Raw genomic sequence first — 16,536 nt, forward strand, 5'->3', positions numbered from 1 at the left:
CTACTCTTGGTTTCGACCCAGGTCATCATCTCAGGTTCCTGAGACTGAGCCTCCGATCAACTCAGTTCTCAGTGTGGAGTCTCCTTGAAATTTTCTCTCTCTCTCTCTACCTCTCCCCCAGCCCCGCCTCTGCTCACGCTCACTTGCTTTCTTGCTCAAATAAATAAATGAATAAAATCTTTTTAAAAATATAAAAAATAAATTAATATCCCTTTTCCAAACTCTGCATCTGATTGGGAAAAGGAAATATATTGTTTTCAACAATACATTTTTACTTCACCTGATATGTAATTTGTTCCAAATGTCTTCTACAGCCCTTTTTCAGAAGGTGGCCTAACATTGTTGCAGTTTTGACTTTTTTTTTTTTTTTTGGTACCAAGACTATTTAACATGATATCTACCCTTTTAACAAATTTTGAAGTGTCCAATACTGTATCACTAAGTACAGCCACAGTGTGGTAGGGCAGATCTCCAGAACGTATTCATCGGGCATGACTGAAACTTTACCCCTGTTGAACAGCAGCCGTTCTTCCCACCCCCACCCCTGCGCCTGGGAACCAGCATTCTACTCTGGCTCCTCGGAGTTTGACCATTTTAGATACGTCATGTAAATGGAATCATTCAATATTTGTCCTTCTGTGACTGGCTTATTTCACGGAGCACAATGTCCTCAAGGTTCATCCGTGTGACAAGACTTCTTTCTTTCCTAAGACCAAATAACATTCCACTGCATCTGTATACCACATTTTCTTGATCCGTTCATCTACCGATCTAAGCTGTTTCCAAATCTTGCCTGTTCTGTTATGTCGGAGTTTTTTTTAAGATTATTTGTTTATTTATTTGACAGACAGAGATCACAAGTAGACAGAGAGGCAGGCAGAGAGAGAGGAAGGGAAGCAGGCTCCCCGCTGAGCAGAGAGCCCGATGCGGGGCTCGATCCCAGGACCCTGGGATCATGACCTGAGCCAAAGGCAGAGGCTTTAACCCACTGAGCCACCGAGGTGCCCCCTGATATGTCATTTTTAAGTCTCATTTTCCATGTGATGGCCTTCCACAGTGGTGACCTTTTCATTTTAAATACTTACATTCCACATTCTAGCAAGAACTCTCATTAAACACTGGGCGCTATAAGTTACACTCTGTGAGTCAGGCTGATAAAGGCTCTATTAAAAACAAAAATTCTCTACGCTGAGAACTGAAAAGGAAACTTCAGTGTCCTACAACTTTCATTTACTTTTTGTTTGTTTGTTTTTATTAAAGTCTGGCCATGGATTTAAGAAGAAAACAGCAACCTACTTTTAGGCATTTTAACGTTCTCCTTATTTGATAACATACTGCTTTATAAACTTCACACATTTTAGTTTTCTTCTTACAAAGTTATGAATAGAGAGAACACAAAATGAGGTGTGTTCCTCTTCTGTTACTGTGGGAACAGATATCCTGTTGCTAAAAATGTCACATTGTTCTTCAATGTCAGATAAGTGAAGGTCTAAGCCAGAAGCTTTGAAAAGACCGCAAAAGCGACACCCTGAGCCTTTTCCCTGGCATTTGCGAATGCTGTGCCCTTTGCTTCAGGAAGATAAACTCGACCCTTCTATTATGAAATAATATAATCAGTCATTTGCCAAAGCCTTACTTTCACAGCTGCTGCGGCACACGTGAGGAGGATTTGTCTCATTGTCATGTAGGAGAAGAAGAAAAGTCATCTCTTTTGCCCCACGGGATGAAGATGGATAAGTTAAGGCAGGCAGAATCGTGAACAAATGTCAGCAGTGCAGAATGATAGGAAAGTTACAGAATGTAGAGGAGGCTTTCTAGACCAATCCCATCAAGACCAGCCCAGATCACTCACCTATGCCATCAGGTGGGCCAACCAATATCCCACTTCTTCTTCTCCATTGGTCTGCTATGCTATTAGTTGATCAGGTCTTTGGCAGTTTCATCATCTAATGTATGTTGTGTGAATTTTTGAGTGATTGACCAGAAGAGCACATTCTAGAGCCCAATATGAATTTAGAAATCACTGAGGATCTCCTCCACAGAACCTCCAAACCAGTGAACGTGAACCTCTTCTTGAATACACTTGGGCATGAAGAGCTCAGTCACTTTCAGAAGCAGCTCTGCAGGGCTCAAGCCATTGTTGGGTCTAATTACAAGGAAGTATTTATAATATTGAGTCATAATCTGCCTTAACTTCTGCATATTCTTCCCACAGAGCAAAAGAGATGAAGTTCTCTCCCTTTTCTATATGACAGTTTTCATATTTTTGTTCTCTCTACCCTACTCTTCGCTTTGTGCAAAGCATGCCTGTGCCTTCCAAGCATTTCAATTTTTTTTTTTTTTTTAATGACTCATTTATGGAGAGCTATGGCAACACACCAGACACTGGTTACATTTCCACACCTGATTCTCACGAGCTTTAGGAGGTGGGTTTTATTCAGGTCCCCATTTTGCACACAAAGAAGTTGAGGCCCAGGGAGGTGACAGGACCTGCCCCAGTTTGTCTGACTCCAGATCCACACAGGTCAACCAGTAGCTTCCACAACCTCTGTTTTCTGATATAACTTGACTCTTGAACCTTTCTGGCACCGTTCTTAAAATATGACACCTTCCCATGATTCAAAATCATATTCCCCGTCTAAGTACAGAGGACTTGCAACTATAGATAGCTTTTTTTTTCTTTTGGCTACTGACTTCATTTTATTTTTAATTTGGCCACTTTGAGGAGGAACATGCCTTCTCCACCCTAACATGGTCCCACCACTCCTTCTTATCTAACACCTCGTCCGATCTGCACATTCTGGGTACATTCCTAGCCCAGGGTAGTCACCTGAGTTGGCTAGGCCTGCCTGCCACCGATACACCTTTTCCAGTGCAAACACTCATCTTCCATGAGTCTCCTTGCTCCTTAATTCCTCAAGGAGCCTAACCTAGAGTTAGTGATCTCTTTCATCAACAGCTTCCCTTTAGCATTCTGGGTTGAATTCATTTGAACCAAAATTTCAATGCTATTCTGAATAACCAAATGCTATCTCTTAGAAAATTAACTGTCTTGGAGTTTAATGCTGTCCCTTTCATTTATAGAAACCAGGCAGCAACAAACTGGTGTTTCTAGCTCCTCCCTCCCTCACAGTTCAACAGTTGGAAAAAAGTAAAAAGGAACATATACCAATAAAAGTTCATGTGCCTTAGCCTAGAGTCAAAGACCTTAACCTTATATGTCTTGAAAAGATGGAGACACAAAAGATGGTTTTTTGCAGTCATCTGTCTGTCTGCCACCCAATTCAGTAGGAAAAAAAAAATTACTCTTATTTTAAGTTAATTTTTCCTACTCAGAGTAATCCAGATTAATAACATATTTCCTCTCCCCTCTTCAGGTTCTTTCTCCTCCTCTTACCACATTCTCCTCAGAGAAACATGTATAATGTGGTTCTCTCTCCTGATATCTCTGAGAGAGAATTTCATTAATGAGGAGATTCAAAGTGAAAAACTAGTCTAAGACATAATTTACATCTCTATGGCAGGATATTTCCAAGCTTTGTGTAGGTAGCCTGTAGAGCTCATTTTTTTTCGCTTTGTCTATAGCAATTTAAGTGTGGTGTGACTCACCAAGTGTTATTTCATCTGTTACACACACATATATTAAGACTTAAAATTGTGAACATATCAGGAGAGAGTGAGAGAAGTTCAAAAAGTGAAATAGTTCTACACTCTCTTGGAAGAACCAATAAATGGGTAAAAGCCATTCTTATACACAATGCTATACAACCCAATTGATCATATTACCCATGACAACAAAGGCTTTAGACAGAACAGGCTTTAGTACTTGACATGTAGCAACTCCAAAGGATACACACAGGGAAGCCAATCCAGTAAGGGTTGCAGCCATTGGATTTTCCTTTTAATTTTGAAAAGAAAAAATTCCTTTGAGCATATAACTCAAATCCTTTGGCATGATTTATATTACTTAACAAAATTCTCACTTAGCATAAGCAAAACTGAAGAGACTCATGTTATATGGAAAACTCTTCAGTGAAACTGCATTATTATGAGAAATTCCATGGATGCTGCCCTCACCCAAAATAGCTTAATACTGAATTGCATTAGACCTCTAGCAAGATTCTAACGTTTTAAATTATAATTATTATAGTTTCATAACATTATAGTCTTACTTCACAATAAGATAGTTTTGCTTTATTATAAAAATTTACTAATACCATCGATATATTCCTACTAGAACATTTTAAGTTCTGGCTAACTTGAAGGTTTCTGTCAGTTAATTCTAGAGATTTTAAAACTGTATACAGTAAAAGAGTATCACTTTTAATGAGTGTGCTTAAACAACAACAACAACAATCTTATTAAATAAAAATAAAATAAGGAAATCTGTCTTTTTACCCAGGGTTGGAATTTCTTAACTTGTTAGATTAAGAACATGCTTTCCAGTATCCACGAACCCCTTCAGTTTATGCAGAATTTTATGTATGTATGAATTTGTGTATTTTTCCTAAGAGAAGAATCAGTCGTTGTCATCACATTTTTTTTTAAGGTAGCTGTGACTAAGAAAAAGAGATATATTTGATTTTTTAAAGTATTCAATTAAAAGTCTGAGAAAAAGAATTATGACTTTTTATGAGATCGATAGCCTCTATGACATCAACCGTTATTATAATGATGGTTGGCCAAGAATACCAAATAGTACCATTTACACCTTCACTAGGCAAGATTTCTAAGTCTATACAGTTTTCTTTAATTCATTCCCGATCCTTGGATTGATGCCCTAAGATGCTTCTGGCTATCTGTCTTAACAACTTGGCACCACATCAAACACTCAAAAAAACCACCTCTCTTCCCATGGTGAGGTAGGGGAGAATCGAGAAAACAATTTTGCTTCAGAGTTTTCTTTTGTCATGATGAGGCCGATGCTTCTCATCATATTTGACGGTGTGGATAGACATCACAGTGCTATGAAGGGAGCGTTGGGTAGTAATGAGCTTTCCACTCTCTTCCTTTCACAGATCCCCTCCACCATGTTTAGCCTCTTAGGTTACATAGCCTTGGAGGTACTGAACATTTGTTTCTCCAGTTTCTTTCTCCTTTACCTAAGACTTAAAACCAACAGCAGCTCTAACCAACGGGGGGGGGCGGGGGGGGAGTACCTTCTAACCATCATCAGGGGCTGGTGTCTGTGTCTACTTCATTTTCACACCCAGGAACCTCCAACTGCACTGCTCGGATATTTTAAAGCTCAATTCTCTTAGTATTTTAGAGTGAAATCAGAAAAAGAGATTCACTGAGTGGAAAGAAAACAAAATTCCCTTTCCATTTAATCACTTTTAGCTCATGATTCTTTAGATCTGTAAGTCAGGGAAAAAAAAGTGAGGCGACCTGTTTTATTATATTTGGGGGATAATTTCCAGGGTGGGGGAGGCAGTCAGGAGACATTTGCTGTAAGATTTTTCTATTAAAGGGAAACGAATTCTCCAACCAATAGACAACCTGATACTAGTTTGCTGTCACAGGTACCAAATACAAAACTTCTGAGGGAAAAATTCCATGATGCCAAAACTCTCAAAGCTCCCACGCAACATCACAGTGCAGTGCTGTGTGAAAACTGGTCTTATTTCCAAAAACACTTGGCGGATTCATTTTCTTCCTGTTTCCATGCTTGCTCTGTGCTGTGTACTGGCTGGTACCTAATCCTCTGAGTGGATTCCTTAAAGGTCTTGCAAATACAGCTGATGAGAAAGCTGAATAAAGCCTTCTCTGCCACATTGCAAAAAGAGAAGTTTTTATTAATGGATAATGTATATCTCTTTTATTCTTTCCTCAAACTCAGCCTGGAAACCAGAACTTAGCTGCCAATGTGCTGGAGGTAAATGCTTCACAGACACAAAGACAAACCACAGCAGAAGCCTCTCCTTCACGCCTTTTTTTCTGTGGTGCTTTCTAACTGAATCGCTTCTTACCTGACAATGGCTCCAGCGAAGGTCGCTGACGTGGCCACCACCTGCTGATTTGGGGCTTCACACCTGCACAGACCTCCCCCCATCTCCCGCCCACGTGACACTCTCATATTGCTTTTCATAAACCCCTTCTCCTTGCTCCTGTCCTCCTGACCCATAGCCATACCTCAGGCTCTTTCACTACAGACTGGTCCTTCCCCTCCAGGGAGTCCCCCCCTGCCATCCTAGATGAGCTCAGGTAGCTGACTCTTGATACCCCTGACCATTCTGGAACCTTCCCCAAACATGGGTCAGAGGTCAGCCATGACAGATGCTGCCATGCACTAAATTATTCCTCCTTCCTTTGCCTCCATCACTTACCGAACAGATCTCCATGGGCCAAACACAAGGACTGGCTGGTTTCTTGTCTGTCATCTCATTTTGCTGCTGGGCATTTTTACTCACACAGAGGTCATTTATATCTAAACCAACTCCATATAGTCCGTCCGGCCAGAAAATCCTTTACAGTCATGCTCACAAGCCTACTTGGAGATGGAAAAGTCAACTCTCTTCTCCTCACTCATTTTAGAGTCATTTATATTTACAGTGTTGCTCTAGCTACTGAGATGTACAGTGATTTGCCTTGATAAAAAATTTTTTATCTCAAAAAAAGTAATTACTCAGAAATTTAGATAAGTACACATATATTATGATGATTAGATTATAGGGAAAGTCTAAAATTTTTTAAGGTTTTAACCCAGTAATAAATCCTGGTAGAGAACAGTTTGCCTCTGAGATTCATACAAATACTATTCCTGTGTGAATAGTTCAGATAGCCTTGTTTCTCACATACATAATTCCTGACTGCATGGTGCTAATTCTTGCTTCTCTCTCATTTACAACTACATCTTTCGAACCTCTGGTTCATTACAGGGATGAATGTTGTAAATACTGTTTGTCTACACTGCAGAAATTTAGTCCTCTGGTTTTTTTGAATTACTTTTCCTGGGCCATTCTGACATAGAAATGTGTGAATTCATTTATGGTTTTATATAGCAATAATTTATTTTCCACTCAGAGCAATATAGAACTACTTCCTATACATATGACATTCTTTAAATATGTCTTTATGACAAGCTGTCCCTAAGAAATGATTCATAAATGACTGAAATGCTTTCAAATTTTAAGGTACAGATTTTCAATCATATATAATGTATAGATAATGGCTTCATTTTGAAAGGTACACAACACTAGGCCAAAAAAAAAAAAAAAGGAATTTTTTTTCTAAAATTGATTTCATAATGCAGCTCAAAATAAGCGCTGCTATAAACAAAATTTGGTACATAGTTTTCTATGTTGTCTCAAGGTCATAAACCTGAAAATTTCATGCAGAGGGAAATATTATAAGCCATATGTTTTTCAAGATTGCAATTACAGAAGACAAAAGATACTTTTTAATATCTTTTTTAAATATTTAACAATACTTTAGATGGAGTTTCGTATTCATTCAATGGCTGCAGGTAAAACTTGGCTGTCAAAAGTTCCAGTTAGTGACTGGGCTACAGAAAAACAAAAACAAAAACAAAAACAAAACAAAACAAAAAAACCCACACACACAAAACTTAAAAACTCACTTTCCAGGACACGCCCCACCAGTCACTACAGCCAGGAGCTCAACAGGCTGGGCTCTCCTCATCTTTCCCTGTGTTTTCAATAGTTCTTCACTTTTAAATCTTCAAAGAACAGTAGGGCCTTAGACCAAAGATACAGAATAGTGATATTATATTAATTTGTATACTAACCGATTCAATCTGGTATTTTTAAGACTCTTCAGGAGCCTGAAATGCATACATATAGTCTTGTGGGCACAATCAAAGCTAACTGTAACTGAACTTGGTTTCAAGTTACAATTGAAATTGTACCTCCATTCTCCAAGAGATGATTTTCCTAGTAATTATTTCAGTCTAACAATAAAGTATTTTCTAAAATTCTAAAGGTATTATTTCATCAGTAAACTCCTACCTGGTTTAATGAATGAAAACCCAAGTCTATTTGCAGGATTTATTATTTTTTTTTTAACCCATAATCAATGTTACTGACAATATCAAAACAGGATTCAAGGCAATTTTCCTATGTTTAGTAACAAAGTAACACGATGGTTTTTCACAAGAATTCTCCTGCTTTTAACACTCGCTGTAACACCTTATAACAATAGGATTGGGATTACGTTTACAAAACAACCAAACTGATTCAGGCAAGGTGGCAAAAATATTCTCAAGTAATCCATCAAAATTACAGACAGCTCTGAAGCGTTTGGGGTAGGTCAGGGCCTCCCATCGTTTGAATGTCCAGGGCTCTTCAGGGAGCAGACCTATAAGACATGGTGGCTTCTGACGAGAGAGTGGTTTCTGGAACAGCTTAGAGAAGTACGCAATCAGTAAGCACCATCATTACAATGGAATGCTGATTGTGGATGTGGTACGTCTACGAAACAGTGAAATTAGATCAACTCTTGGTCCTTTCAAAAGATCTGCTTTAAAGTGAAAAATCATGGAAATATGCAATTAATTGACTACCTCCATTTCAGGCCTGTATTTTAGAAGTTGAAACTGTTTTAAAATAAGTAGAAAAAGTTCACAAATGGTGTTTTTTACCTAGGGGCATAAGTGTGTCTGTGTGTATTCAGCCATAAGGTATTTTAACCAAACGCTCTCACTAATGTTTCGGCTCATTCGCATGCGTTATGTGATCTCCACCATGCCGTGTGCTGTGTTATGGATAGACAGGCATCCTTAACAGGAGTGAGCTCAACTTCTGAACTTGGTTGATCCAATTCAAACACAGTATATATCTATTGAATGTCTACGATGTTATTAGCCGAGGTTGAATGCATAGAAGCATATATATGACTCTCCGACAAGTATCTTGAGATATCCCAGGAGATATAGAATCCTCAGAGATTAAAGCAATCAAAATAATAAGTTATTAAGAAACCAAAAAGAGGCCTATCAAGTGCTAAATGAGTTTGGAACAGGGAGAAGCCAGTGGCTTAGCAGAAAAGCTTGATTCTTCTAGAATAGATTGCTTCATGAGACATAAGCCCAAACAGTTGTGTTCCTTATGTTATCCCTTTGCCTAGAAACACCCATTCACTAGAGGATAGCCCTAAGTCTGAGAACCAGTGCCCTTCTTCCTGTCCAAGAAGATTCCTTTCAAATCCCTCACTCAGAGCAGAATTAACAATGTTCTGACCACTCATCAGGACCATAAAAGCCAATTCACCCCCTATTTTATTTTATATTGACTCCCACGGATGCTTTTAGCATCTCTTGTTGGTAGAGGGGCACACCCACTGGCCAGCTGCTTCTGTTCTTCCTACTTACCTCCTGTGCCCTCTGACACATAAGACAGTGATTTCAGAAATAAAGGAAGATAGAGAGGACATTGAAAAAGTCTCTAGACATCAGTTTTCTAAGTAAATAAAGTTTGACAGCTGACTACTGTCGAAAGAGTGAAGTCTCTTATTGTCGTCTAAAGCGATGGTGTTAACAGCAGACTGGGTGCTATAACAGGATGTCTTTGCTCTTTTCTCAGAGCCAGGTAACAGTGAATGGAAACTCTGGAGGTGCTGTGAGTCCAATGAGTTACTATCAAAGGCCGTTTTCCCCTTCAGCTTACTCTCTCCCAGGCTCGCTCAATTCAAGCATTATCATGCAGCATGGCCGCTCACTGGGTGAGTCACTTGATAGCCCTGATTTCCATGACAACTTCAACACAAGTACAAACCACACGGGAAGATACCCTCTCCTAGGGGAGGAATCAAGAGCAGAGGATTCAACACCAGAGGACATAGGCATCCAGGGATCCCAAGACGATGGCTGCTTCTCCCTCTGAGGCTATTAAGTGTTCGGGGTTTGGGGTAGAAAGAAAAAGGGGGCCAGTTAGGCAGGAGAGTTCACACGACCAGAACATTTGCGTAGCACATGTCCACGGATGGCAAATCCCCTCCATGTTCAAGATAGCCTGTTCTTTTGTGAAAAAGCTTTCATTGCTGAAAATGGTGTTGGGATTTGTAGAGAATTGTTGAATAGTTAAAATAGTCTAAAAAGGGGACAGGCTGCCTCACCAAATAGTAAACAGTAAACCACTGCCTCACAGAGTAGTAAACGGCTCCTTGAGCTGAGACCAGAAGACCATCAATCAGGGACAGGCGTTCCTTTCAATAATGATCCCTGAATTTTATAGAGAGTTCTTAATCCTTTGAAAAATTTAGAATTCGATGAATGAGAGCTGTCCTCCAGGAAAAAAAAAATTAGTATTTGTTCGTAAAAAAAAGTTGAAAGTCTGTAATTTCATGGGGCTTGGGACCTCTTTGAAGCCTCCTGGATAAGAACTGGTACCATATAATGACAAACATTTTTATGTGGCAAAATATATTAGAACTATTTAGAAAATAACAGAAGTATTTCTTGGTTTTTAAAAACATTAACCAAAAAAACCCACCCAAAACACTAAAAATCAAACCAAATCACACCATCACCCAAATTCCAGCTGAGAAAGCTTCCATGATGTTGAGCAACTGGAAATCTTCCAGGCAGCAGGGAGGAAGGTGGTGGCAAGTGAGCCAGCTACACACCTCTCAGGAAATCAGGACAGGACCAATGCTCTGGGCACCACCAACCAACGACAGAAAGAAAGTCGAACACAGGGCTTTCACTCCCATTTCTTCATTAACAACAGCAGACCTTCATCCTCCCCAGCACTGTTTGCTGAAAGACGGGATGCCATCGGCTTACTCAGGACCACTGCAGATCTCAGCTTCTGTGGTCCACAAAACCTCCGTAGCACTTACGTGGAGCCCTGAGACTCATTAAAGAAAAATCTAAATATACCTGTGCCTTCTCTAATACTGCTCCTGGGGATCATCTGTAAATCTTAGAATGATGTTCTTTTAAAGCGTAAGGAAGTAGAATGCCCTTGTGCCTGGATGTTTCCCTTAAACCATCAGTCCCTGGTGCAGGACTATGATGGGAATCTCTTATACGTAGATTTTTTTTTTTTTTTTTTACAGAGCTATGCATTATCACAGATCTATAGTAAAATTACAAGTTATTCTAGGCCCTGATGTTCTCCCAAATTATTATTATCCGTTTGATTCTCTGTCCTCATTACCTGTCTTTAAAAACACAACTTTGTCCCTTTCACCACAAGAAACAAAATATATAAATACTCGAATGCAGACAGGCTTTGATATTAGAACATATCAATGGGCAGACTCATATACAAACCATACTACATGGAAAGAAATTTCCTCTATAAACACACTGGAACAGATACCCATCTCCCAGTGCTGAGCTAGGTCCTGAGGAGAGTGTAGAAATCTATCCTGCCTTAGAGAAACTTTATATTGAGTTGAGGGCAAAAAGATGACAAAAATGAGAGTGAGTGGACCTATGAAAGACAAATGAAATAAATAATAGGCTAAACTTGTATTAGCTTGTGAACTGTGTGTGAAGACAGAGTTAATACTGTTTGCTGGGGCTAGGATTTTGCACAAATGAGGTGCTCAAAAAGTATTTGTGTTTATTTGAAATACCATCTTCAAGGTTCCCAACTCAAATCCTTTAGGGGATTAAGTGGGAAATCAGAGTCAAAGACCACATATGTCTTAATTTGGAGTGGCTTGGAAAAGGCACTGGTTTTACGTACAGTGGCAGGTGAGGCCATTCTTCATCAGAAATGGATCGTAAATGCTTTTCTGTTGTAATTCAACTGAACACAGCCGTCCGTAGTAAGAGTGACAGCAGTTATAAATGTTATCATAGATTTTAGCTTATAGGCATCCTCGCTGGACTTATCCTTATAATGATGAGTTAAATCTTTTAAAAATCTTATTTATGGAGGTTTGTATAAATTTGTTACAAAAGCACAGTCATATCTTTTGAGAGGGAGAGAGAGAGAGAGAGAGAGAGAGAATCAATTAATGCTACTCTGAAACATTAGAACTTTTCCACATCCACATAAAAAAAGACCTTTCTGAGTCCCGTATTAGATAAGCTATGTCAAGAATCATTCTTGCTCACCAAAATTTGGAAGCTTATTTTAAAGAAGCAGGAAGTCATATTATCAATTGTACAGAAGGAATGGTAATGATGTTGATCTTCAGACATATCTGTGAACTAAGAGTAAGGGGACTTTATAGTACTTAAAGTCCTTTCTGTTTCTTAGGAAAGTATATGAAAAGTTAATAAACATGGCATGAAGTTAGGAACAGGAGAAACCGCTTCTAATTTATAGGCTTAGGACAATTTTTCAATTCAGGGCAAGAAGTGGGTTTTGGTATTTTAAAGTAAAAGCAAAGATATTATGGTCATCGTGACTAGTTAGCTAAACACCAATACCAGTCATTTAAATCATTTATTTAATCCATAAGCTTTCACATCTAAGAATACGTTCGGAGGTGAAGATTTCTTAATGTGATTTTTGTTTTTATTTTTACGAAATTGCTGCTGTATACTCGACAGTCCTGTCTCTTATTCTCAGGACATTTCAGCACTTTTAAGTAACAGCGGTCAGCAGTTTCACAAAAATAGTATGAACGTCTCAGTTTCTGCCTCCTCATCTATAAAGCGGACCCCTCCCCCCAACAGAGCAGAAGGATAAGACGACGTCATGCAGGTGCTTTCTTAGCACAATGGCTGCTCCACAGTCGCATGGTCTTCCAGCAAGTGCTATTCTCCCCTTCCCCCTTCGACGAGGACCTTGTTGTTACAGTTGAGCTGGGGTACCTACCTGCAGGCAGGCAACAGACAGCTCGCATGTAAGGGAAACGGGTTCAAAGAGACAGTGATGGCGACAGGTTCTGTGTTACAGTTGCCGTCAATGCACAAGAGGCACCATCAAGTCCTGATTCCTCGTGAGAGCAATACATTGTGTCTCCCCACACTGTCTCCGCAGACTCCGCAGAGTCGTATCCCCAGCACGCGCAGTCCCTGGACGGCACCATGGGCAGCTCCATCCCACTGTACAGGTCCTCGGAGGAGGAGAAGAGGGTGACGGTCATCAAAGCCCCGCACTACCCGGGGATCGGGCCCGTGGATGAATCCGGAATCCCCACAGCAATTAGAACGGTAGGAAATGCCCGGGTGCGCGTTGTTGCGGGGCTGGGCACGGAGGCTACAAAGGATGGACTGTCCACGGCTTGGTGCATTCCCCTGCTCTTACGTAATGAGGGTGGCCCTCTGGGCCCTCTGAGTGCTTGTGACTATGATGCTGTGTGTGGCTGAGAAAGAGAAAAAGATCTCATCGATGGAAGCTGATCACACAATCTGTTTTTGCATTTTGATAGAAAATCATGAAAATTGTGATCGTGGGAACTCCCCCCACACCCCCGCAAAAAGAATGTTGTGTTTTGTTTTACCTTTTTCCAAGGAGAGTTAGGGCGATAGAGAGAAAAGAGAAGGAACGAGAAAATGTGAATTCTTTGGCTGCATTGAATTCCCACGTGCATTGCAAATAAACCAGCGATTTGTTTCTTGAAAGGGCTGTGTGTTCCCATCGGGAGATCGGGAGCTGTGAATTGGGCATTGGGAGGTGAGATGATTGGAGTGAAGGGAGTTAATGTCATGGAAAGGAAAAACTGTGAAGAAAAATACACATCTGAGTGTCCCTCCTCAGCTGCGCCTGCTGCGAGCCCTCGGGGATGATAAGTGAAAGTGTTTGGATTTTTTTCTTTTCTTTTTTTTTTTTTTAAGTCTTTAAACTCTGCCAAAGCACTGCTCAGTGTGTCAGGGCAGCCCCTTCTGGCAAAGCTCAGCAGCAGCTGAGGCGGCTTGCTGACCAGTCTCCTTGCAGAGAAGGTTTGTGCTAGCCGCAGAAGAAAGACTCTGGGAGCCAGGATGAGAGCGGCCGCACGCCTGCAGGTGAATCGGGGGGCTGTGCGAGAAGTGGGCGCAGGCTGAATGGAAGCGGCTGCACATACCTGGGGGCTTGGGTTGGGGAGGGGTCGGTTGCCAAGAGCTGCTTCCCTGGAATGCAGATCCTGCCGAAGACAATAGTGACTAGAGGAAAAGAATAGGAAAGGGATCAGGAAAAAAGCAGTGGTAAGATTGCCTCTCTCATGTGGGAGTTACACGTTCTAAGAGTTAAAAAATCTGATGAGCCCAAGCATCTGTATTAGAACCGAAAGCCAGAAAGTCAGTCTGTAGGGCAGTTGCTGGGGTTGTAGACTTGCTATGTTCTGGGAACGCTGAATGTGGCTAATTATAAAGTCCTACAAAATCTACGTTGGGACTGATGACTGTCATATTTAAGTAACAGAAAAAGTTTGGGGATGGTCACTAACACTACTATGATGACTACATGTTTCTGGTGATGGCGTTTTGTCATTTGTTTGCCTTTGAAGATTTCTGACTCAAAATGGTTAAATTTGGCTTTTTTTTTTTTTCTCTCGAAATAATGGAGGGATCCAGTGTCAGACAGGAATGGTGTCCCTGGTTTTGTTTCCTTGACCCTCGGGTCACACACATATTAGGAGAACCCTGGTTCTATGTTGTTACAGATTTCTGTCTGAAAGGATTTCAGTCTGAGATCTCTGGGTGTGTCTTTAACATGATAAATGATATATAAGAAACAACACAAAAAGCTGAACCATTTTTTTATCCATAAGACATAATTTTAGTACATAGCAAGGACTTCCTTGTTAGTTTTCAAAAGAAAAAAAAAAAGCAGACATCATAGATGGTTAGTGAAAATCAAGGAGTATTAAAAGTCTATATTGTCTGTCTACTTGCAAATCAAAAGCATGTTTAGATATGCATAGGCAAATACATGTACTAAAGCTTTGATGTTAGTTTTTGTTCTATAAAGTAGAAAATAAAATATAAGCAGCCCAGAAGTTCCTTATAAGGAACCAGAATTTTTATATACAGCTGTGCTCTTATTTATGCTTTTAAAACTTTACAAAGAAGGTGCAGGTCTGTGAAGACTCTTATTCTTGGTCCCTATTTTTCAGCCTTGCTGAGCACATCCCCAAGTATAGCTGTGTTTATAAATGTTGAGTCAGGCCATCTCTGAGCCACAGCAGGCCAAGAATCTCCAAGGTTGTTTTTTCTTTCTCATCCGTGTAGAGAGTAATGATGATCAGACTCAAATTGCTACACATGGAATTCTGCTCGGTGTATCCACCAAAGGCAGTGCTGTCTCAGTGTATCATGTTATGGTCTCATTTTAGACCGCCAGCCTATACCAAGGAAACAGAATTTTGTAAAGTAAACTAGAAACTCTAGAAAGCCAAAAGTCAACAAATGTACCTTTGAGTGATTTGAATGAAGGCTCCTCAGTCTGCCTTCTCTCATGTGACCTGGGACGTCTGTGTTAGCCTTTTACTACCATTCTTCACCACAACAAAAATCACTAGGGTTCAGGTCCCAGGAGGCTGTCTAATTAAAGCCGGCTAGTTAAGTGAAATACAAGATTCTTTTCTTCTAGTTCAAATATAACACCGTGTGAGCCCTTTCAAAGCTCGAGAGGGGCAAAAATAGAATAGAATCACTGTATACTCGTGTGTAGAAAATATGTGTCCTTTCCCTTTTTGGAAGTCTCTGCCTGATACATCAATGTAGAGCTCTGATACTTTGTAAGCTGTAGCAATGTAAAACGCAGATGGATTCTGCCAAGATTATAGAAAACAACCAAATAGTGAATTGCTAGTAGTTAACTGTCCATTTAAAATAACCCTGAGGGACATATATGAAAGTAAACATCCGTAAATTTGAGTAGACTTCTATATACTTCATCTCCGCATTAGCCATAATATGTCTATGACGTCATTTATTAAAGAAACTTCAAATGCTTGGAGTGCCTCTTTTAGAAAGGGACAGAGAGTTTTAGTATTGCCTTATACCAGTTTCCTATTCTTTGCCAACCAGTTGGGCACTTCCTGGCATCTCTGTGCTCACCATATAAAGCTAGCAGATGGCAGAACCGAGCTCCTGCCTGATCCGTGCCCTCCAGCAAGTGAAGGAAAAAATTCCTGTCTGTCAAGATGCGTTGCCATATACAGTGATACAACTTACTTATTCGATTTCCTTGTTGCTCTTGCTTGTGTCCAGGTATGGCTGGGAAACGTGTGTCCACGAAGTGATATCTTATTATCTGGTGCTAAATGCCTAAAGGAAATAGAGCTTAATGAAAGAGAAATTGATCTTTTAGGAACATGTCCCTTAAAGATACATGTTTAGCTACTGCCAGCAAATATTAACTAGACACCTGATTCAACACTGCCCCCCTCCCACCAACTCCCACCACTCCAATATAAAGTCAATCAACAGTGTCCTCACTTTTCCCATTGTATAAAAGAGCCTTGGGACACGTGTGTGGCTCAGTTGGTTAAGCTGCTGCCTTCAGCTCAGGTCATGATCTGGTATCCTGGGATCGAGTCCCACAGCAGGCTCCTTGTCCAGCAGGGAGCCTGCTTCTCTGTCTGCCTCTGCCTGCCACTCTGTCTGCTTGTTCTCTCTCTGACAAATATATAAATACAAATCTTTAAAAAAAAAAAAAAAAAAAGAGCCTTGAATGAATAAGGGGGTGA

At 40.3% G+C, this 16,536-nt stretch overlaps 1 protein-coding gene across 32 annotated transcripts in view; it reads left to right on the top strand.

The window, feature by feature from the left end:
- SORBS2 (sorbin and SH3 domain containing 2) overlaps positions 1-16,536 on the top strand; it is a 211,019-nt gene that overhangs the window by 130,562 nt on the left and 63,921 nt on the right. For 20 of the 32 annotated variants that reach the window (XM_082715664.1, XM_082715694.1, XM_082715665.1 and 17 more), the window contains 2 exons: positions 9,540-9,678; positions 12,903-13,075. In XM_082715664.1, coding sequence (XP_082571790.1) covers positions 9,540-9,678; positions 12,903-13,075 — 312 coding nt within the window. Of the gene's footprint in view, positions 1-5,839; positions 5,876-9,539; positions 9,679-12,902; positions 13,076-16,536 lie in introns of all 32 variants that reach the window. The other 12 variants (XM_082715685.1, XM_082715691.1, XM_082715689.1 and 9 more) reach the window with 1 other exon arrangement.

This window comes from Mustela nivalis, assembly GCF_964662115.1.
Source record: "Mustela nivalis genome assembly, chromosome: 20".
NCBI classification, from domain to species: domain Eukaryota; kingdom Metazoa; phylum Chordata; class Mammalia; order Carnivora; family Mustelidae; genus Mustela; species Mustela nivalis.